Below are 24552 nucleotides of genomic sequence, written 5' to 3' on the forward strand. Positions count from 1 at the left end.
ATGCTGCGTTGTCATTATTATCATTGTGCGTACGTCGCCATCTACTGGTCAATGTTCGCTCCTGCAAAAACAGTGTGGACGTTGTTTGAACTTTGACTTGTTGTATGGAACCCCTCAACCATACAAAAATAGTTTTATTTTTTGTTTTTATTTGATTTTTGAAATTATAACAAAATACCTAATTAGCATGACAATATATTTACATAAAACCGTTTTGTACATATAATTAACATGAAATATTATCTAATTAAAATGTCAAAATATTTATAATAAAACGACAAATTAACATGAGTAAGACATATCGTAACACCAAATCATATTAATTTGATGTTTGTTAGAAATACTTGATCATGTTGATTTGATGTGTAAAATATGTTTTATATATATATATATATATATATATATATATATATATATAAATATATATATATATATATATATATATATATATATATATATATATATAAAACATCAAATTATTTTTTTTAGGCATCAACATAACAAGACAAAATTATAACTATAGAGCTTTGTAAAGTTTTACAAACATCCCTGTAACATCCATCCATCCATTTTCTACCGCTTATTCCCTTTTGGGGTCGCGGGCGGCGCTGGCGCCTATCTCAGCTACAATCGGGCGGAAGGCGGGGTACACCCTGGACAAGTCGCCACCTCATCACAGGGCCAACACAGATAGAAAGACAACATTCACACTCACATTCACACACTAGGGCCAATTTAGTGTTGCCAATCAACCTATCCCCAGGTGCATGTCTTTGGAAGTGGGAGGAAGCCGGAGTACCCGGAGGGAACCCACGCATTCACGAGGAGGACATGCAAACTCCACACAGAAAGATCCCAAGCCTGGATTTGAACCCAGGACTGCAGGACCTTCGTATTGTGAGGCAGACGCACTAACCCCTCTGCCACCGTGAAGCCCATCCCTGTAACAATTTAATATTATTAAATATTGTATTACACACATAATTAGCAATAATGTAATATAAAACATATTTTACACATCAAATCAACATGATCAAGTATTTCTAACACACATCAAATGAATATCATTTGGTGTTACGATATGTCTTACTCATGTTGATTTGTCGTTTTATTATAAATATTTTGACATTTTAATTAGATAATATTTGATATTAATTATATGTACTAAACGGTTTTAACGTAAATATATTGTCATGTTAATTAGGCCTTTTATTATCAATTCAAAAATGTTATTATCATTTCAAAAATTAAATAAAAATGATCATGTTATGATCATGTTAATGTGATGTTTTATTACAAATATTTGATCATGTTAATGTGATGTTTTATTACAAATAATTGATCATAATAGTTAGAGGTCTCCGATAATGTCTTTTTTGCCGATATCCGATATTCCCATATTGTCCAACTCTTAATTATCGATTCCGATATCAACTGATACCAATGAATACGGTCGTGGAATTAACACATTACTATGCCTAATTTTTTGTGATGCCCTGCTGGATGCATGAAACAATGTAACAAGGTTTTCCAAAATAAGAGAACAATTTCAACTCAAATTATAGAGAAAAAGTGCCAACACGGCACTGCCATATTTTTTATTGAAGTCACAAAGTGCATAATTTTTTTAACATGCCTCAAAACAGCAGCTTGGAATTTGGGATATGCTCTCCTTGAGATAATCCTCATACCCACTACAACTACGGGAAATACTATACTTTGACTTTCACAAAGTCTAAGGCTAAGAAATTGCATTATTCTTTTTTTTTTTTAAACATGCCTCAAAACAACAGCTACAAAAAGGCACACAGCTTCAGTCCAGAATACACTAGAGTAATAAAGTAAACAATAACATAGTCCTCATTTAGTGCAAGACTTTCTGGCATACTGTATAACAGGAAATTATAAACTGGGCTCAATCTGCCCTGCTCTAACGTATTCGTATGAGTAACACAAGTGTGCTGCAAGCTATTGGTGAGTGCTTGAAGTGGCCTAGCAGTCAGCCAGAGCTTCTGAAATGCTGCGCTGAGACAGGGCATCTCCGTTCACTCCAAGCTGCACCATGCAGGGAAGACTAGCCACACTAAACTCCACCATCATGCGTTGTCCCTGAACACAACGTGAGCTTTCGCCCCGGGGTGGTTTTTGTTGTATTTTTGTTTTTTCTTGGCGGAGTCTTTAAGTGACAACTGTGTGATACTACTTTTTTTTCTGTGTTTTCTTTTCATCCATCTTCCGCTAGTATTCACCGTGTATCTCCTTATGATTCTTGAAGAGGTGGGAGATCTAATTGCTCGTATTAAAGGAAGACGTCTTGGTTCTTCCTCGCATAACCAACATTTTCTGCAGTCATTGCAAATTGCCAGTTTTTTATCCGTCAGAGACACTGTTAAATAATCCCAAACCATAGACATGGTGTTGTTAGTCAGTCACCAACGAGCTCGCTTGTTAGTCACGGCTACAGCACCGGCAACAACACACTCTTGTTGTTGTTATGCTGTGCTCGCGGCGGTTTGATGAGGTCATCAAGCGTCGCCAGTAAACCTCTCATGCTGCAGTCGTCAACTCCTGTGTTGTGTGTGGGGACAGGGGAGAGGGGAGGGGCTGCTGACTGGGTTTATATCCGCGTTTTACCGGATATGTACCGCTCTGTACAACGACGTTCTAAAAAGTCATTAATTTTACATTTTGAAACCGATACAGATAATTTCCTATATCACATTTTAAAGCATTTATCGGCAGGCTGATATTCTGGGAAATCTCTAATGTTAATGTGATGTTTTATTACAAATATTTTCTCATGTTATTAGATGTCTTATTACTTCATCGTGTTGATTTATTTAAAATATTTGATCATCCATCCATCCATTTTTCTACCGCTTGTCTCTTTTGGGGTCGCGGGGGGTCGCTGGAGCAGGCGGAAGGCGGCGTACACCCTGGAGAAGTCGCCACCTCATCGCATGGCATATTTGATCATATTAGGTAGATTGTTTTTTATTAATATTTCATCATGTTACTTTCATGTGTATACAACTTGTACAAACCCTGTTTCCATATGAGTTGGGAAATTGTGTTAGATGTCAATATAAACGGAATACAATTATTTGCACATCCTTTTCAACCCATATTCAGTTGAATATGCTATAAAGACAACATATTTGATGTTCAAAATGAGAAACTTTTTTTCCCCAAATAATTATTAACTTTAGAATTGGATGCCAGCAACACGTGATGAATAAGTTGGGATGGCGACTTGTCCAGGGTGTGCACCGCCTTCCGCCCGATTGTAGCTGAGATAGGCACCAACGCCTCCCGCAACCCCAAGGGGAATAAACGGTAGAAAATGGAATGGATGGATGGGTTTCTCAAAGTGCAATTGCAAGACATTTAGAGATTTCAACATCTACGGTCCAAAATATCATCAAAAGCTTCAGAGAATCTGGAGAAATCACTCCACCTAAGCGGCATGGCCGTAAACCAACATTTAATGACCGTGACCTTCAAAACCGACATCAACCTCTAAAGGATATCACCACATGAGCTCAGGAACACTTTTGAAAACCACTGTCACTAAATACAGTTCGTCGCTACATCTGTAAGTGCAAGTTAAAGCTCTACGATGCAAAGTGAAAGCCATTTATCAACAACATCCCGAAACGCTGCCGGCTTCTCTGGGCCCGAGATCATCTAAGATGGACTAATGCAAAGTGGTAAAGTGTTCTGTGGTCCGACGAGTCCCCATTTCAAATTGTTTTTGGAAATTTTCAACATCGTGTCATCCGAACCAAAGGGGAAGCGAACCATCCAGACTGTTATCGACGCAAAGTTCAAAAGCCTTTATCTGTGATGGTATGGGGGTGCATTAGTGCCCAAGGCATGGGTAACTTACACATCTGTGAAGGCACCATTAATGCTCAAAGGTACATACAGGTTTTGGAACAACATATGTTGTCATCTAAGCGCCATATTTTTCATGGACGCCCCTGCTTATTTCAGCAAGACAATGTCAAGCCACATTCAGCACGTGTTACAACAGCGGGGCTTTGTGAAAAAAAGAGTGCAGGTACTTTCCTGGCCCGCCTGCAGTCCAGACCTGTCTCCCATCAAAAATGTGTGGCGCATTATGAAGTGTAAAATACGACAGCGGAGACCCCGGATTGTTGAACAACTGAAGCTCTACGTAAAATAATTCCACTTTCAAAGCTTCAACAATTAGTTTCCTCAGTTCCCAAACGTTTATTTAATGTTGTTAAAACAAAAGGTGATGTAACATAGTGGTGAACATGCCCTTTCCCAACTAATTTAGCAGGTGTTGCAACAATGAAATTCAAAGTTAATTATCATTTGCAAAAAAAATAAAGTTTATGAGTTTGAACATCAAATATCTTGTCTTTGTAGTGCATTCAATTGAATATGGGTTGAACAGGATTTGCAAATCATTGTATTCCGTTTATATTTACATCTAACTCATATGGAAACCCAGGTTTGTATTATACAGTTTTTGACCATGTCAGTTGATCTTTTGTTACAAATATTTCATCATGTTAAGTACATTTTTCATTATTGATATTTCTGTGTGGAGTTTCCATGTTCTCCCCGTGAATGCGTGGGTTCCCTCCGGGTACTCCGGCTTCCTCCCACTTCCAAAGATATGCACCTGGGGATAGATTGATTGGCAACACTAAATTGGCCCTAGTGTGTGAATGTTGTCTGTCTATCTGTGTTGGCCCTGCGATGAGGTGGCGACTTGTCCAGGGTGTATCCCGCCTTCCGCCCGATTGTAGCTGAGATAAGTGGATGGATTTTTTTGTTACGTTGATTTTATATTTTATTCGAAATATTTGTTAATACAGTTCTATTAATATTTCATTGTACATATTATTTGAAGTTGAAGCTTTTATATAATTTTTAAAACAGGCACTGAGAATATTTTTTTGGACTCCCCTCACCCCCCACCTTTTATTTTGAAATCCCAGCTCCATGAACCCACTGAAGTTGACCTTGACAGTACCCCCTGTCAAGGCGAGGCTCCCGTCAAGCGACGACGCTGACGCGCACGTTTCCGAGGCTCTGACAGGCTAAGTAACGAGTCCAGTATTTCCTGAAGAGCTCGTCTCTGAAGCCGTAGACGACGGGGCTGAGGAAGCGAGGGATGATGTAGACCAGCAGGAAAAAGATGTAGCGGATCTCCAGGCTGAGAAGCGGGAAGAGCGAGATGAGCGCCGCCTGCAGCGACGGGACAACGAAGGCCAGCAAGCAGAGCAGCAGCTGAAGGACACGAGGAGAAGAAGAAGCTTAAAAAGAGAGAACCAGCATCCACGTAAGAGGAAGGCGCCACCTGCAGGCCGTGGAGCAGCACGGTGTTTCGGGCCCTGGTGACGGACGCCAGGCCGGCGGAGGCGGCGCGCGCCGCCATCATGATCTTGCAGTATGTGAAGGCGAGGGTGAGGAAGACGAAGGACAAGTAGACGCCGTCAAAGGCGAAATTCTTGTAGTAGATGGAGCTATGGCGGAAGAGCAGCGAGTGGTCGCAGAAGATTGCGGTGTGGAAGAAGCTGGGCGGCTCCTTCAGCACGGTGATGAGCAGGTCGGTGATGGGGGGTGTGGCCGTCAGCATTAGGATGACGCCCACCAGGAGCAGCGTGCGCGGCACAGTGCACATCTGGCTGTAGTGCAGCGGGAAGCAGATGGACACGTAGCGCTCCACCGCCATGCCCGCCAGGATGAGGGGTGTGGAACGCGTGGTCAGGACCGCTGTCATGATCTGCGCAAACCAAAAAAAAACGCCACGTTAGCATCTAATTAGCACTGTGATGCCATTTTAGCTCTTACTAGCAATAAGACGCCACGTTAGCATCTTATTTGCACTATGACTCAACGTTAGCGCTTCTTAGTAATAAGACGGCACGTTACCATCTTATTCGCACTATGACACCACCTTAATATGCCACGTTAGCATCTTATTCGCACTATGACACCACCTTAATATGCCACGTTAGCATCTTATTCGCACTATGACACCACCTTAATATGCCACGTTAGCATCTTATTCGCACTATGACACCACCTTAATATGCCACGTTAGCATCTTATTCGCACTATGACACCAGGTTAGCTGTTATTAGCAATGAGATGCCACGTTAGCATTTTATTTGCACAATGACACCACATTAATATGCCACGTTAGCATCTTATTCGCAGTATGACATCATGATAGCGCTTATTAGCAATAAGACGCCATGTTAGCATCTTATTCGCACTATGACACCAGATTAGCTGTTATTAGCAATGGGACACCACGTTAGCATCTTATTTGCACTATGACACCACCTTAATATGCCACGTTAGCATCTTATTCGCACTATGACACCAGGTTAGCTCTTATTAGCAATGAGATGCCACGTTAGCATCTTATTTGCACAATGACACCACATTAATATGCCACGTTGGCATCTTATTCGCACTATGACATCATGATAGCGCTTATTAGCAATAAGACGCCATGTTAGCATCTTATTCGCACTATGACACCAGATTAGCTCTTATTAGCAATGGGACACCACGTTAGCATCTTATTTGCACTATGACACCATAGTTAATAGGCCACGTTAGCATCTTATTCGCACTATGACACCAGGTTAGCTCTTATTAGCAATGAGACGCCACGTTAGCATCTTATTCGCACTATGACACCAGGTTAGCTCTTATTAGCAATGGGACACCACGTTAGCATCTTATTTGCACTATGACACCACGTTAGCATCTTATTCGCACTCTGACATCATGATAGTGCTTATTAGCAATAAGACGCCATGTTAGCATCTTATTCGCACTATGACACCAGATTAGCTCTTATTAGCAATGGGACACCGCGTTAGCATCTTATTTGCACTATGACACCACGTTAATATGCCACGTTAGCATCTTATTCGCACTATGACACCAGGTTAGCTCTTATTAGCAATGAGACGCCGCGTTAGCATCTTATTTGCACTATGACACCACGTTAATATGCCACGTTAGCATCTTATTCGCACTGTGACACCAGGTTAGCTCTTATTAGCAATGGGACACCACGTTAGCATCTTATTTGCACTATGACACCACGTTAATATGCCACGTTAGCATCTTATTCGCACTATGACACCAGGTTAGCTCTTATTAGCAATGAGACGCCACGTTAGCATCTTATTCGCACTATGACACCAGGTTAGCTCTTATTAGCAATGAGACGCCACGTTAGCATCTTATTCGCACTATGACACCCCGTTACTATGCCATGTTAGCATCTTTTTCACACTATTACGCCACGTTAGCACTTGTTAGCAATAACACGCCACGTTAGCATCTTATTCGCACTATGACACTAGGTTAGCTCTTATTAGCAATGAGACGCCACATTAGTATCTTATTCGCACTATGACACCAGGTTAGCTCTTATTAGCAATAAGACGCCACGCTAGCATCTTATTTGCACTATGACACAAGGTTAGCTCTTATTAGCAATACGACGCCATGTTAGCATCCTATTCGTACTATGACACTGGTTTGCTCTTATTAGCAATAACACACCACGTTAGCATTTTATTAGCACTAAAACTCCCCGTTAGCTCTTATTAGCAATAAGACACCAAGTTAACATCTTATTCGCACTATGACACCACGTTAGCTCTGATAAGCAATAAGACGCCACATTAGCATGTTTTTCGCACTATGACATCACATTAGCTCTTATTAGCAATAAGACGCCACGTTAGCATCTTATTCGCACTATAACGCCATGTTAGCTCTTATTAGCAATAAGAGGCCACGTTAGCATCTTATTCGCACTATAACACAACGTTAGCTCTTACTACCATTAAGACGCCACGTTAACATCTTATTCGCACTATGACACCAGGTTAGCTCTTATAAGCAATAAGACGCCTCATTAGCATCTTTTTTCGCACTATGACACCACGTTAGCTCTTATTTGCAATAAGACGCCATGTTAACATCTTATTCGCACTATAACGCCACGTTAGCTCTTATTAGCAATAAGACGCCACGTTAGCATCTTATTCGCACTATGACGCAATGTTACCATCCATTTTCTACCGCTTGTCCCTTACCATTTATTAGCAATTTGATGCCATGTTAGCATCTTATATCAGCAACAAAACGCCATCCCCAGAATGACGCCATGTTTACCCTTATTAGCAGAATAACACAGTGTTAGCATAATAGCAGAATAACGCCATGTTTGCTCCTGTTAGCACAATAACACCATGTTGACCCTTGTTAGCAGAATGACACCATTTGAGCCTATTAACAGAATAACGCCGTGTTAGCTTATAGAATGGCGCCATGTTTGTGCTTATTAGCAGTAGGGCGTCATTACAACCTGTTAGCAGAGCGACGCCATGTTAGGATATTAGCAGAACGATGCCATGTTTTCTCCTATTAGCCCAACAACGCCAAGTTTACCCTTATTAGCAGAATAACACCGTGTTAGCCAATTAACGGAATACCGCCATGTTAGCTCACAGACTGACTGGCATGTTTGTGCTTTATAGCAGAACGACGTCTTGTTAGCGCTTCTCGGCGCCGTAAAAAGTCACCAGCAGGCAGCAGAAGGAGGCGTGTATCCTCCTGAAGATGTAGCTGAGCATGTAGAGCGTCGTCACCAAACTCAGCTGCAGAGCGTCGTTGACCACCATGTAGATGAACATGATATAGCGCGGGTTGTCATAGAAGACGCTGCACAAACACATGGACATTCCACACAGAAGGACATGAGGATGACATAATTTCTGGAAAGAGCAATAGAATTGTTTTTATCAAATCTAAAAATTATATTTTTTATCAATATTTTGGGGGGAATTGTGCCTAGTGTTCGTAATCACTATGAGAGACCAGAAGACAAACCTTCCATTTCCCGATTTTTAACACATAAGAAATGGCACTTTCTTGATAACTAGCAATGCAGCTAACGGGAGCAACCAATTCTACCTCTAAATCACTTTAAAATGCATTCAAATACTGCCAACAATACTTATTTTACATACCGAAGCCTGTATGATAACCAACTTGTAGCGACATTGTTATTGTAAGAGCGAACACTGAGGAACTATTTTTCTAGCGTAGTAACACATCGGTGTACTACGGTATTAGCCGTAAAAGCTAACTACTGCGAGAGATAAACGAGCATCTACATCAGCGCGAAACGCGTTTGAGTTTGTAACTGAAAAACATGAACAATGATATTACATTATTTGTAAAGTATTATTAGCCCACTTTTCATGTTTGGTTTTGAAAAAACAGCTAGCTAGACAATGTATGTACTGTAGTGTATCATGATCAGTCCAGCTGGCCGGGGACGTTTCCTGTCGATTTGGGCGCAGCAATAATTCGGCGTACCTTGGCTCAAAAGTTCCAGATTTGCAGCGTGACCATGGTAGGTAGTTAACAGCATGAAGAAACATAAGCTCCAGACTAGAGATGTCCGATAATGCCTTTTTTGCCGATATCCGATATTGTCCGACTCTTAAGTACTGATTCCGATATCAACCGATACCGATATAAACAGTGTGGAATTAACACATTATTATGCCCAATTTTGTTGTGATGCCCCGCTGGATGCAGTAAACAATGTAACAAGGTTTTTCAAAATAAAATGACTCAAGTTACGAACAAAATGCCAACATGGCACTGCCATATTTATTATTGCAGTCACAAAGTGCATTATTTTTTTTAACATGCCTCAAAACAGCAGCTTGGAATTTGGGACATGCTCTCCCTGAGCGAGACTATAATGAGGTTGAGGTGGCCGGGGTTGAGGTGGGGGGGCGGGTAGGGGGTAGCGAGGGTGTATATTGTAGCGTCCCGGAAGAGTTAGTGCTGCAAGGGGTTCTGGGTATTTGTTCTGTTGTGTTTATGTTTTGTTACGGTGCGGATGTTCTACCGAAATGTGTTTGTCATTCTTGTTTGGTGTGGGTTCACAGTGTGTCACATATCTGTAACAGTGTTAAAGTTGTTTATACGGCCACCCTCAGTGTGACCTGTATGGCTGTTGACCAAGTATGCATTGCATTCACTTGTGTGTGTGAAAAGCCGTAGATATTATGTGATTATGTGACACTGAGGATTGAGAGACTTGTGATTTAGGGCTATGTATATAAACATCGATTGATTGATGTGACTGGGCCGGCATGCTAAAGCATTGCCTTTAAGGTATATTGGTGCTCTGTACTTCTCCCTACGTCTGTGTACACGGTGGTGTTTTAAAAAGTCACAAATTTTACTTTTTGAAGCCGATACTGCTGATTTTGAAACCGATGCCGATAATTTCCGAGATTACATTTTTAAGCATTTATTGGCTGATAATATCAGCAGTGCGATATTATCGGACAGCTCTACTCCAGATGTTTTGTTGAGAATTGATGTCCCCTCTTGTAAAATATTTTCATCCCTTATTTGAACGTCTTTGCCCTTATTCCTTTATTTAGGTTTGTAAGACTGAAACTATTTGAGTGCCAGTCGAGTGGAAAAACAACAACAGTCGTGGTCAAAAGTTTTCATGCACTTACTGACATCACATGGACAAAGATAAGACCTTCTGGAGGAAAGTTCTGTGGTCAGATGAAACAAAAATTGAGCTGTTTGGCCACCATACCCAGCAATATGTTTGGAGAAGAAAAGGTGAGGCTTTTAATGCCAGGAACACAATTCCTACCGTCAAGCTTGGTGGTGGTAGTATTATGCTCCTGGCCTGTTTTTCTGCCGAAGGAACTGGTGCTTTACAGAGAGTATTTGGGACAGTGAAAAAGGAGGATTACCTCCAAATTCTTCAGGACAACTTAAAATCATCAGGTCACATTTTCAGTAGACCCATAATTAATTCATAAAAGAACCAAACTTCATGAATGTTTTTTTGTGACCAATGAGTATGTGCTCCAATCACTCTATGACAAAAAAATAAGAGTTGTAGAAATGATTGTAAACTCAAGACAGCCATGACATTATGTTCTTTACAACTGTATGTAAACTTTTGACCACGACTGTATATACCATTTTGAAGCTATTATAATAAATATCACATTTTTGACACCAAAAGACTAACAAAGTTTGCGAATAAATAGATATGATCAAAATAGTATCAATCTCACAGAGATTCCCGAGCCATTTTGAGAGATATTGATCTATCCAGTCACGTGACGTAGAGGTAGGGACCACAGATTCCTTCCCCATCAACAACAATGCAAATTGGGAGCAAATAACGATAATTTGGGGAACAATTATATTATTGATTCTGAAGCTCTGTTAAACAGATCCAGCATTAGCATCATGTAGCAGTGCTGCCTAGTGTTAAATAAGAGACACAAATATAATAAAACGATTGCTTACTGTACATGGTCTGCTCTCACTGTGTTGACAACTGATAGGATGTCCTAGGATGTCTTCCTGTCTGCGCCAACGTTTCAGCCTCTTCTTCGTGCTCGCTTTTATAAGCAGCAGTTCATCCTGCGTATGTTCAGCTTCAAAAAGATAAGTTTGTGAATACTCATTTGTCCAAAAAGAGTCGCCTTTGTTGTCGGTTACCAAGTCTGCCATGTTTAGTAAAACACTTTTTTTTTAGGGAGTAGGGGCAAAATTGTTACAGGAAGTCGGAAGTGCACCGCTATGAAAATGGAAATAAATGCGCTGAGGAAAGAAGTTCCAGTAATGCATAAAAGGATTGAAAGACGGTAAATATTGAACATCTTGCAAGCGTTTTTTATCGTCTTTAAAATCCTAAAAAAAAAAGATGTGTGTTCTTGTCCCTCCTAGTAATTGTGAACGATAGGCGACGTTCCAAAAAAGGCGCAGATCCCCTACAAGGGGTAGTGTGAAAAAGTAAATATGTTCATTTGCGTTGATGAGGATGTCAGGTGAGAGGAAATGAGGCACCTGTGTTGCAGGAAGGTGTGCACCATGCTGCCGTTGATGACGCTGAGGGCGAGCCACACCGTGATGGCCACGATGTTCTTGGCCAGGGCGTTGGAAAAGCTGTCTTTAGGCACCGCCTCCCCGCCGCCGCCGCCCGGCAAGCTGGCGTTGGCTATCAGAGCGTCCAACAGGCCTGGGGGGGTGGAGTTTAGCATCTCCATGAACCTTCTTCACGTACTGTCTGTGGAAATGATTATAACATGTCATATCATATCTTCATCATCCTTATTATACTGACCTGCTCACGATGACATCATCAGCTCCCCACTGCCGCCGCCGCCGCCGCCGCTCATCATGCACATGGAACCTGATGGTCACCAACAGACAACGAACGATTCAAACTTAGCCATCATAGACTCCATTTAGAACAGGGGTTACCAACCTTTTTAAAACCAAGAGCTACTTCTTGGGTACTGATTAATGCGAAGGGCTACTAGTTTGATACACACTTAAATAAATTGCCAGAAATAGCCAATTTGCTCAATGTACCTTTAATAAATAAATCTTAATATATATATATATATATATATATATATATATATATATATACATATATATATATATATGAGGATCTTTCTGTGTGGAGTTTGCATGTTCTCCCCGTGAATGCGTGGGTTCCCTCCGGGTACTCCGGCTTCCTCCCACTTCCAAAGACATGCACCTGGGGATAGGTTGATTGGCAACACTAAATTGGCCCTAGTGTGTGAATGTTGTCTGTCTGTCTGTGTTGGCCCTGTGATGAGATGGCGACTTATCCAGGGTGTACCCCGCCTTCCGCCCGATTGTAGCTGAGATAGGCGCCAGCGCCCCCCGCAACCTTGAAAGGGAATAAGCGGTAGAAAATGGATGGATGGATGAATATATATATATATATATATATATATATATATATATATATATATATATATATATATATATATATATAAAAATGCAGATTTGATTTTAACCTATTTGAAACATGTCATCAAAATTCTAAAATTAATCTTAATCAGTAAAAATGACTAATGATGTTCCATAAATTATTTTATTTTTTTCAAAAATATTCGAATTAGCTAGTTTTTCTCTTTATTTTTTTCGGTTGAATTTTTAATTTTAAAGAGTCGAAATTGAAGATATACTATGTTTCAAAATTTAATTTTCTTTTTTTCGTCTTTTCTCCTCTTTTAAACCGTTCAATTAAGTGTTTTTTTCATCATTTATTCTCTACAAAAAACCTTCCGTAAAAGGAAAAAAAATGTACAACGTAATGACAGACAGAAATACCCATTTTTATGTATATATATAATAAATAAAAAAAAACATATACAGCCAGTTACATGTTAGGACAGGGATTCTCAAACTGTGGTACGTGTACCACTAGTGGTACGCCTAAGAATCATTTGAATAAAGCACAGAATTCAAACACAGTGTTACTGTAAAAAACAGTTGTGTTTGTTACAGTGGACAAAATATGAAATTTACTTGTTAAATAAAACCTCTGCCTTGTTTTTTATAAATACTTAGACCAGTGGTTTTTAACCTGGGTTCGATCGAACCTTACGGGTTCGGTGAGTCGGCCTCAGGGGTTCAGCGGAGGTCAAAACACCCGACTCATCGTGTAAATAAAAACTTCTCCCTATCGGCGTATTTCGGATACGGCAACAGCAGAAGTCACACTGATTTGCAGGTGTGTAATTTGTTGTGAGTTTATGCACTGTGTTGGTTTTGTTGTTTGAACAAGGTGAAGTTCATGTACAGTTCATTTTCTGCTCCAGTAAAAAAAAAAAACATGGTAACACTTTAGTATGGGGAACATATTCACTATTAATTAGTTGCCTATCAACATACAAATTAGTAACATATTGGCTCTTTACTAGTCATGAAGTACTTATTAATGTCTTATTCTCGGCAAGGCCTTATTATAACCCTAACCCTCTAAACCTGACCCTAACCCTAATCAAATAACTTTAAATTAAGTCTTTGTTACGTAGAATATGTTACCCTAGTGTCCAAATAACTCTTAAATTAAGTCTCTGTTACTTAGAATATGTTACCCTAGTGTTCAAATAACTCTTAAATTAAGTCTCTGTTACTTAGAATAAGTTCCCCATACTACAGTGTTACCAAAAACATAACTGGTATACTTGTCTTGAATTTGAAAAAATAAAAAAAATATTTTTCACCAAAGAAGGGTTCGGTGAATGCGCATATGAAACTGTTACGGTTCGATACCTCCAACAAGATTAAGAACCACTGACTTAGACCTACCACGCTAGTGTATTTTAATGTCATAACGGTGGTACTTGGAGAGCCAAGTGTTTTCTAGGGTGGTACTTGCTGAAAAACTTTTGAAAACCACAGTCTGAGAACAGAGTTAAATACTGCAGAATGTCTTAAAACACTACGGCACATTCCAAAATATATTAGAGTATTAGCAAAACACCTTAGAACCCTGTTTTATAATCATGGCACAGCCTACAGTGGTATGGAATATCCAGGAACATCTTAACACACCGTAGTACACCTTAGGACACCCTGGAACATCGACATTTTGGAATATTGTGGAACATCTGACAACACTGGGTGGAGAGTCCTGAAACATTGTAGAACAATGTGGAATATTGTAGGATATCTTTGAAGACTGTGGAATATCGTATAACATCCTAGGACATCCTAAAACAGAACAATGTTAAACATCTTACATGTTAGATATTGTGGGATATTGTAGAACATCCTAGAACACTGGGTGGAGATTCCTGAAACATTGTAGAACACTGTGGAATATTGTAGGACCACTTTAAAGACTGCGAAATGTTGTAGGACCACTTTAAAGACTGTAAAATATTGTAGGACATCTTTAAAGACCGTGGTATATTGTAGAACATTCTGGAACATTTGAAAACACAAACATGTAAAACATCCTGCTACATGTTTGATGCTGTGGAATATTGTAGAACATCCAAGGACATGCTTAAATACAACCATGTAATAAAAATCCCGGTCCATGAGAGACACTGTGGAATACTGTAGCACATTCAAGGACATCCTTAAACACAACAACGTAAAACATCCTGGTACATATTAGACACCGTGGAATATTGCAGTACATCCTAGGACATCCTTAAACACAACCATGTAAAAAATCCTGGTACATGTGAGACACTGTGGAATCCTGTAGCACATCCTAGGACATGCTTAAACACAACCATGTGAAAAATCCTGGTACATGTGAGACACTGTGTAATATTGTAGAACATCCTAGGACATCCTTAAACACAACCATGTAAAAAATCCTGGTACATGTTAGACGCTGTGGAATATTGTAGAACATCCTAGAACATCTTAAAACACAACAATGTAAGACATCCTGTTCCATATTAGACACTGTGGAATATTGTAGTACATCCTAGAACCCTGGTTTGTACAACATGGAACAGATTAGACCCTTGTAAAATAGTGTACAACATAGAACACTGTGGAAGATTGTACAACATCTTCGTAAAACATCCCGGGGCATCTTAAGTCAGCATAGAATGCTGTGGACATCCTGCAACGCTTTTTAGAACTGTTTAGTACACAACATTCTAGAACACGGTACATGGTTGCAGAATATCCTATAACATCTCAGGACATTGCAAAACATCTTCAACATAAATGTAAATAGTAAAAAGTGAAGATTGTGGAGCAGTAAGATGCAGGCAGGTGGCATCAATTGAGACAGAGGAAGAAGACAACAATGATGAAGAAAAAAGAAGAGGAAGAAGAAGACACTCACCTGAGGAGACTGACTATCAACTGCTGCTACATTACTTATATGCCATGTGATGATGTCATAGGTCATGAGACGCAGCTCTGAGTGTCATGGGCGGGCGGATCATTATTATCATTTCTGAAGAACCAACCAACAGAAGAACAAGCAGCTAATCAGAGGAAAATTTAACTGACTCATACATTTGCTACTAAAAACGTAATCAAGTAAAGCTTCTTGGTGTTAAGTGCAAAATGACAAAAAGTAAAAGCTCAGTTACGATAAAATGTGTTACAAAAACAATCTGATCTACGGAAGGTTTGCGTATACTAAAGCATGTGCAAACATGATATCACAAAGCTGATCTACTAAACCTGTGCACAGAGGATTGTGTCTCTTTCCTGTTTGTCTTCATGGATATGCAGGATATGTGGGATCATCAGAATGCCCACTATATTGAGAGGAGAAAATGCAAATACAATCATTTACCACACACAATGTAATTTATCAAGGCTAAAATGTACTGTGGGAGCAGTTTTATCTCTTTGTTTAGTACGTCTAGAAACGTGCTTGAACACTTAGCATCCTGCAATCTCTGTGAACCCTTGCAGTCTGGTTTTAGGGCAGATCACTTTACTGACACAGCCCTCGCAAAAGTGACTAATAATCTAATGCAGGGGTCCCCAACCTTTTTTGCACCACGGACCAGTTTAATATAGGCATTATTTTCACAGACCGGCTTTCCACATGTGGCACATGTATAAAACAAAAATAAAGGCTTGAAAGATAGAACTCACTATAACACTGAATTAGTGGGGGCTCAAGGTTTGTTTCCCTGCAATGAGATCCCCAGCAGGTTGATGGTAGTATATGCCATCAACCTGCTGGGAACTGCAGATGGAAATCGGCCTTTGTCTACAATCCGTTACAAAGTTATAACAAATATAACAAATGGCGATTTCCAATGAAGAGTTTTATGGTTTATCCACAAACAAGCTTATTGGTGTGTCTAGTGGGACAGGCAAAAGTTAAGTCGGAGAAAATGCAGCCGTTTATAAATTATTTAATGTGCTGTGTTTCTGTGCGGCCCGGTAGCAAATGTGTCACGGACCAGTACCAGTCCCCGGACTGGTGGTTGGGAACCCCTGATCTGATGCTAACTATGGATGCTAATGTGTCATCCATTCTGTGCAACTTGATTTCAGCGCTGCTTTCCATATCGTCGATCATAAAATTTTATTACAACGTATTAAAACATGCATTGGTTTGTCAGACTTAGCCTTTTCTTGGTTTAACTCTTATCTTACTGACAGGAGGCAGTGTGTCTCCCATAACAATGTGACCTCGGAGTATGTTAAGGTAACATGTGGAGTTCCACAGGGTTCAGTTCTTGGCCCTGCCCTCTTCAGCATCTATATGCTGCCGCTAGGTGACATCGTACTCAAATATGGTGTTAGCTTTCACGGTTATGCTGATGACACCCATCTCTACATGCCCCTAAAGCTGACCAACACACCGGATTGTAGTCACCTGGAGGCATGTCCAGGTTGCTGGATTAATGAAATTAATCCAGCAACTTTTTGTAACGCTAAGAAAACGGAAATGCTGATTATCGGTCCTGCTAGACACCGGCACCTATATAATAATACCACCTTAACATTTGACAACCGAACCATTACACAAAGTAACTCTGTAAAGAATCTGGGTATTGTCTTTTACCCAACTCTCTCATTTGAGTCACATATTAAGAGTGTTACTAAAACAGCCTTCTTTCATTTCTGTAATATCGCTAAAAACATGTCCCATTTTGTCTACCACCGACACAGAGATCATTATTAAAGCATTCGTTACATCGCATCTCGATTACTGTAGCATATTTTTTTTGGGTCTCCCTATGTCTAGCATTAAAAGATTACAGTTGGTACAAAATGTGTCTGCTAGATTTTTGACAAGAACAAGAAAGTTTGATCATATTACACCTGTACTGGCTCACCTGCACTGGCTTAATGTACACTTAAGACTTTGAGGTTTTACTAATTACATATAAAATACTAAACAGTCTAGCTCCATCCTATCTTACTGATTGTATTGCACCATATGTCCCGGCCGGAAGAACTCCGGCTTATTAGTGATCCCTAGAGCGGTGGTATATAGTGTTTTCTATTCAGGTGTATGTATGTATGTATACATCCATCCATCCATTTCCTACTGCTTGTCCCTTTTGGGGTCGCGGGAGGTCGCTGGAGCCTATCTCAGCTGCATTCGAGCAGGGCCAACACAGATAGACGGACAAAATTCTCACTCACATTCACACATTCGGGACCATTTAGTGTTGCCAATCAACTTATCCCCATGTTTTTGGAGGTGGGAGGAAGCCGGAGTAACCGGATGGAACCCACGCAGTCTGGAGGAGAACATGCAAACTCCACACAGAAATATCCTGAGCTCGGGATTGAACTCAGGACTACTCAGGACCTTCGTATTGTGAGGCAGATGCACTAACCCCTCTCCCAACGTGCTGCCAAGTATGTATATATGTATGTGTGTATATGTGTATATATATATATATATATATATATATATATATATATATATATATATATATATATATATATATATATATATATATGTATATATATTTATGTATATATGTATATATATATATGTATGTATATATATATATATATATATATATATATATATGTAACGGTGTAGATATATAGATGTTCATTATACTTGATTAAATTATGAATGAAGTGTTGCAACAGCGCCTGTCGCTGGCGAGAAGTAGTATGTACGGTGTTACCTGTGGGAAGTGCTCAGAACTGTGACGCCTCCAAACTGGTGAGACACGTTTTTGTATTGTCCAGGATTGATTACTAATTAGTGAATATTGACTGTTTATATTTTGATTAGTACTTTGTAACGTACACTTAAAAAGGTTCGCTAATTGGTATTGACCAAAACTGTATCCTAGAGTGATATTTTGAAGACAATAACACACTTTTACTGTGTAAACTAATTGGTGATTGGTTGATGTGTTATTTAGAGAATCCCGTGACCCAAGTGGACTCACAGTCTTACAATTTGCACTGTTTTGCAGGTAAAATTATTTTTCATGCCATTTTGATTGTTTGGTTGTTTACATAGTTGTCCTCACCTATTATTATGATGCTACTGGTAGCTTGGCTAGGCCGCAGCCTGGTTTATCAACCGCATGGTTTGAAGCAGCCATTTTGGATGCTAAGTGTGTTTAGGGACATCCTGTAAAATGTAGTTTCTGTAAATTTACTGTATATTTTGCATATAAAAAAAAGGCTTATTGTTAATCTGAGTACACCAATGTCAGTACATGTGAAACCAATGAAAAAATGAATATGAAAATTAGTATGAAGATTTGGTCTAGACACTATACGATCACACCCAAATGTAACATGTTGTTTGTACAATGAAACTGTATTTTATTTTGTCAAACATCACAACTGTGACACCTGCAAACTGAGAATCCCGTGACCCAAGTGGACTCACAGTCTTACAATTTGCACTGTTTTGCAGGACACTGTAATAAAAGAAATTCATAATCCACCTAGTGCCAGTGATATGTTGAAGCGACAGCAGTGTGGTGCTGCATTTTGCCACATACAGTTGTGGACCGTCACATATATATATATATGTATATATTAGGGGTGTAACGGTACGTGTATTTGTATTGAACCGTTTCGGTACGGGGGTTTTGGTTCGGTACGAGGGTGTATCGAACGAGTTTTTATCCTAAAGTCTTAACAAGCTGCTCTGCTTTCTGCCTGTCTGAGCAGTGAGCACCCAGCATTGTCCCGCCCACACAACCATCTGATTGGTTACATACAAAGCCAATCAGCAGTGCGTATTCAGAGCGATGTAACAGCCAATCAGCAGTGCGTATTGAGAACGCATGTTGTAAATGCTTCATTGTCGATCAGACATGTGTTTAGCAGCGGACATCGTACACTCCCCAAATTATAAAAAACACTTTCCAGTCACAACTATTACAAACACCACTATGAGCCCGTTGACATTCTAGAAACTTAAACTGCAGTTCAGCTCGCTCTCGGTTCTGGCTTGAGGTGATGTGAAGGCTAATTAGCTTTTAGCGTTACGTTAGCTCATTTTGCTGTGTGTGTGCGTGTGTTAGGGGCAGCAAAGCCCTGTCTGTCTGTTATTTCACATGAACTAACATGAACGCCATAGATTTCAGGGATGAATAGTCTCTCCTATTGCAATTGTACTATTTTTCAGCAATAGTTGCATTAATCATTAGTAATGTAGCAGCCTAGTTTTGAATGGCAGGGTGCCTGCTATCACATGTTGACAAAAATATAACATTTACATAATAAGTCAACTACGGGGGGGGGGGGCGGACATGAGCGTGTGCGTGCGAGGGGGCGCGTGCTTGTCGCCACCGGGAAAAGGCAGGCCATGAGGCAGCAAGTACCTCTGCCTCAAAGTAGGGGACGGTATATCAAAAGTTAATGAACTGCCATCACCGGTTAACCCCTGAGAAGTAGAAGAAGAAAACAACAGACAACAACTGCGACCCTGTGATGCTTTTTATTCCTAAAATGGAGGATTTGATTTTCTTAAATAAGGATTTTTTCAAGACTGGACTTTCAATCAAAGCAGGAAGTCATTAATACTGGGAGACCAACGCCTGAGCTGCCAGATTTGATTCAAACATGTGTACTCCGAGGACAGAAGGATTGGTATACTGGAAAAGAATGGCTTTGTGGCTGTGCAACAAAAAACGTCTTTATTGCTTTCCCTGCCTTTTTTTCTCAACGAGTGACCGTGTTTGGACCCAAATGGTGTATTCTGAGGTGGCGACTTCTCCGGGGTGTAGCAGCCTTCCACCCGAATGCAGCTGAGATAGGCTCCAGCATCCCCAAGAGGGACAAGCGGTAGGAAATGGATGGGATGGGATGGATCTGAAAAACCTGCCAAAAAGCTTTGAAAAACATGAAAGCTCATCTGCCCACATTCAAGGTCAGATTTCTTTAAAAATGTTGGAATATCACGTATTGATCTGTCTCTAAATGAACAACGTAGACTCAATATCAGCATCCACAATGCCAAAGTAAAGGAATGTCGTGAGAAATTTGGATACCTGATACACGCCACTTACTTTTTGGGGAAACAGGAGCTTGCATTTGGTGGCAATTATCTCAATTGAGAAAGACAGACTTTTAAAACTCAAAGAAAAAGAGAAAAAGTAATACTTTTACAACAAAGTCATAGAGATCTTCGTCCAGAAGGAAAGGGGAATGGACTTAATTTACAAGTATAGGTAAGATGTTCTGTCTAGTGCATGGGTCCCCAAACTACAACCCGCGGACCGGATTAATTATTATAATTTTTTTTAAAATCTGTCCTTGCATTTTCCACCGTTTGTTACGCTCTGTGTCTCATAGTCGCTCAGGCATATTATATTGTCTAAAAATGCATTTTCCTATCGATAACGTGACATCATTGCACTTGTGCTGATATATATATATATATATATATATATATATATATATATATATATATATATATATATATATATATATTGGGCTTCACGGTGGCAGAGGGGTTAGTGCGTCTGCCTCACAATACGAAGGTCCTGCAGTCCTGGGTTCAAATCCAGGCTCGGGATCTTTCTGTGTGGAGTTTGCATGTTCTCCCCGTGAATGCGTGGGTTCCCTCCGGGTACTCCGGCTTCCTCCCACCTCCAAAGACATGCACCTGGGGATAGGTTGATTGGCAACACTAAATTGGCCCTAGTGTGTGAATGTGAGTGTGAATGTTGTCTGTCTATCTGTGTTGGCCCTGCGATGAGGTGGCGACTTGTCCAGGGTTTACCCCGCCTTCCGCCCGATTGAAGCTGAGATAGGCGCCAGCGGCCCCCGCGACCCCACAAGGGAATAAGCGGTAGAAAATGGATATATATATATATATATATATATATATACAGTTGCAATCAAAAGTTTGCATAACTTGTAAACAACATAATGTCATGGCTGTCTTGAGTTTCCAATAATTTCTAAAACTCTTGTTATTTTTTTGATAGAGTGAGTAGAGCACACAATTGTTAGTCACAAAATAAATTCAAGAAGTTTATTTATTTTATGAATTTATTATGGGTCTACTGAAAATGTGACCAAATCTGCTGGGTCAAAAGTATACATACAGCAATGTTAATATTTGGTTCCGTGTCCCTTGGCAAGTTTTACTGCAATAAGGCGCTTTTGGTAGACATCCACAAGCTTCTGGTTGAATTTTTGACCACACCGCTTGACAAAATTGGTGCTGTTCAGCTAAATGCGTTGGTTTTCTGACATGGACTTGTTTCTTCAGCGGGACTAAATGTAGTTGTCTCGGGATGAAGCAATTGTCCTGCTGCTGTCTCCCCCAGTTCAACATGTACAGACGTAGCATTATATATTGTTGAGTTGGTTGCCTTAAAATGAGACTAGCAAAAACAAAAGTATGGTCTGGAGTGTTGTGTCGTAACAATAAAAGAGCTTAATGTGCTGTTTTATTCACAGCTTTACAGCTAATTGAAGTGCTAACTGCTAGCACCAAACACATACACAGAATGTCGTAACATAAAGACCCGCTGCAGCCTGTATATAATCACAACATAAAAAGCAGAGAAAAGCTCCATTTAAAAAAAGGAGGTAAAACAAAAGTAGTTACCAGAAGGGGGAAAATAATAAATAAATACTGTGATAACATTGAACAAGCATAAATGCAAAAAGTCATGTTTGTTTAGTGTTTACTGCTTATTCAGCACCTACAGTGAGCGGACTCCTCCAAAAGATGGCGCTATAGCACAAATAATAAAACAACTTTCCGTTTATGTTAGGTTCTGCGCATTTCAAAGTAAAGTATTCTGAATTAAGGTGTGATGCATGAAACGAACGTCATAAACAGATCATTTTTTTCACGGTCCATATACGCAGGAACAATCTAATCCGAATGATGATCAGATTAAATAAATGTTGTCCATTTACACATGGCGATAGTTTTATATTATTTGACAGGTTTGTAAACTAAAAGAAGGTTAGATATAATTACTGAACACGGTAAAAATCAAGAGCATGATTACGATATCACTGTTAATATTTGAGTGGGCCTGGGCCCCTCTTTAGTGGAAAGGTTGGGCCTCAAGGTCGAAAAGGTTAAGAATCCCTTCACTAATATACATTATTGACATGGGCGTCGGCAACAAGGTTCACCTTACCGTAAGTAGTAAATGTTGTTTTCTATTAAGGTATTACTTTTTCACTCTTAAACTATCAATGTATTCTGTGTTTTACAGTGAGTAAGTAAGCTAGGATTTGGCCATTTAGACCTTTCTCCTAAATGGGTTGTAGTGGACTTGACTAAAAAAGAGGAAATGAGCCAATGAACATGATGAGTCAAAGGTTCGGGCGCTCAACGCTCTTGCAGCTCACTTCGTGCATGAAGTACTTACTCAAACATTTGTCTCGAATACCATAGATGACAGGATTGATGGCGCGAGGCAGAATCTGGATGATGATGTAGCAAGCGAAGAGAGAGTCGCTGAGGTTCTTAGGGAACAATTTCTTTAAAGCGGTTTTGACCATTGGCGCGGCATACGTGGTCATGCATAGGAGGACCTGGACGCTGTGCAGCAGGATGGTCATTCGGGCCTTCTTGCCATCCTTGCTGGCCTTTTGGGCGGTGCAGAAAATCATAAAGTATGTGTAAAAGATAACGCACCAGACCAGGATCAGGTACACGACGTAGGTGCTGTCCTGCTTTAAGGAAAGGAGCGGATTAGGGAAGGCAGTTTCTTTTAAACAGAACACTCTAGAAGAGAAGAAGTCGAGCGGCTCGGTGGCTAAGGTTATGAAAAGGTCGGGCAGAACCGAGATCAAGCTGGTGGTCCAGATCAGAACGATAGTGATGCGAGTTCTGTTGACGGTGCAGAGGCGGGCATGCTGCAGCGGTAGGCACACGGCGATGTAGCACTCGGCCGCCATGCACGCCAGATTGAGCGGCATGTTTTCTGTACTGAAGAGCACCAGCAGGATCAAAGTGGCACACACGGCCCTGTTGATTGTGTAGACGATGTAGCTGACAAAGAAGAGCACCAGGGACAAGTTCACTTGGATCGCGTTGTTCAGCACCAGGTGGAAGAAGAGGATGTAGCGAGGGTTGGTGTAGAACATCTGACCGCAAAGGAGAACTGTGTCACAGTTTGTTGTATGTTCTTTTCAAAGTTCCTGACCAAGTCTTGCCGTGTGCCACCATGTCTTACCTGGTGTTTACAGAAGGTGTGCATGAAGATGATGTTGATGTAGTTGATGAACATGCCCAGGACAAACACTAGAACATTTTTGAAGACCTTTTTGATAAACGGGTCTCGGTAGTCCACAACCACGGTCACATTGTGCAGAATCAACTGCGTGGTCATGTTGGCGAACACTAGTGATGACAAGACCGTGGTGTGTAATTAATGTCAGAGGATCCTTGTTGGACTTTGGAATAGCAAAATTAAACAGATGACTATGTTTCCATGCATTAAGGCAGTGGTTCTTAACATTGTTTGAGATACCGAACCCCGCCAGTTTCATATGCGCCTTCACCGAACTCTTCCTCAGTGAAAAATGAAATGTTTTTGTTTTTTTTGAAATTCAAGACAAATTTATGTTTTTTTACTGATGCACAAAATGAACGGTGCATCAACATTACCTTGTTCAAATAACAAAACCAAAACAGTGCATGAACTCACAACAAATTACACATCCAAATCAGTCGGACTTCTGCTCATGCCGTATCCATAAAGCCGATAGGGAGAAGTTTTTATTCATACG

The 24552-nt window shown here is 40.3% G+C and overlaps 2 protein-coding genes across 2 annotated transcripts; both read right to left on the bottom strand.

Annotated features, from left to right (window-relative positions):
• Positions 1-4927: 4927 nt before the first annotated feature.
• LOC133535657 (odorant receptor 131-2-like) lies at positions 4928-11969 on the bottom strand. Its single transcript, XM_061875612.1, has 4 exons — positions 11929-11969; positions 8601-8739; positions 5339-5764; positions 4928-5268 (listed from the first exon to the last, which is right to left on the bottom strand). Exons 1-4 carry the CDS (start codon positions 11952-11954, stop codon positions 5035-5037), a joined length of 825 nt encoding a protein of 274 aa, XP_061731596.1. The 5' UTR covers positions 11955-11969; the 3' UTR covers positions 4928-5034.
• An 11161-nt stretch (positions 11970-23130) lies between these two features.
• Positions 23131-24152, bottom strand: LOC133535722 (odorant receptor 131-2-like). The gene is made up of 2 exons (XM_061875657.1): positions 23997-24152; positions 23131-23907 (listed from the first exon to the last, which is right to left on the bottom strand). The coding sequence occupies exons 1-2, from the start codon at positions 24150-24152 to the stop codon at positions 23131-23133; spliced, it is 933 nt and encodes a 310-aa protein (XP_061731641.1).
• Positions 24153-24552: the final 400 nt, after the last annotated feature.

Source organism: Nerophis ophidion, linkage group LG16, assembly GCF_033978795.1.
Source record: "Nerophis ophidion isolate RoL-2023_Sa linkage group LG16, RoL_Noph_v1.0, whole genome shotgun sequence".
Lineage (NCBI taxonomy): Eukaryota > Metazoa > Chordata > Actinopteri > Syngnathiformes > Syngnathidae > Nerophis > Nerophis ophidion.

Bases quoted from the DNA above. Each gene is read 5' to 3' on its own strand.
- LOC133535657 (XM_061875612.1), bottom strand. From the start codon at position 11,954: ATGGTGCACACCTTCCTGCAACACAG. The intron at 8,740-11,928 runs GTGCCTCATTTC...GTGTTTGTGCAG, and splicing joins CACACCTTCCTGCAACACAG to CGTCTTCTATGACAACCCGC. The intron at 5,269-5,338 runs GTGGCGCCTTCC...CGTGTCCTTCAG, and splicing joins TGCTGCTCCACGGCCTGCAG to CTGCTGCTCTGCTTGCTGGC.
- LOC133535722 (XM_061875657.1), bottom strand. From the start codon at position 24,152: ATGACCACGCAGTTGATTCTGCACAATGTGACCGTGGTTGTGGACTAC. The intron at 23,908-23,996 runs GTAAGACATGGT...CTTTGCGGTCAG, and splicing joins ACACCTTCTGTAAACACCAG to ATGTTCTACACCAACCCTCG.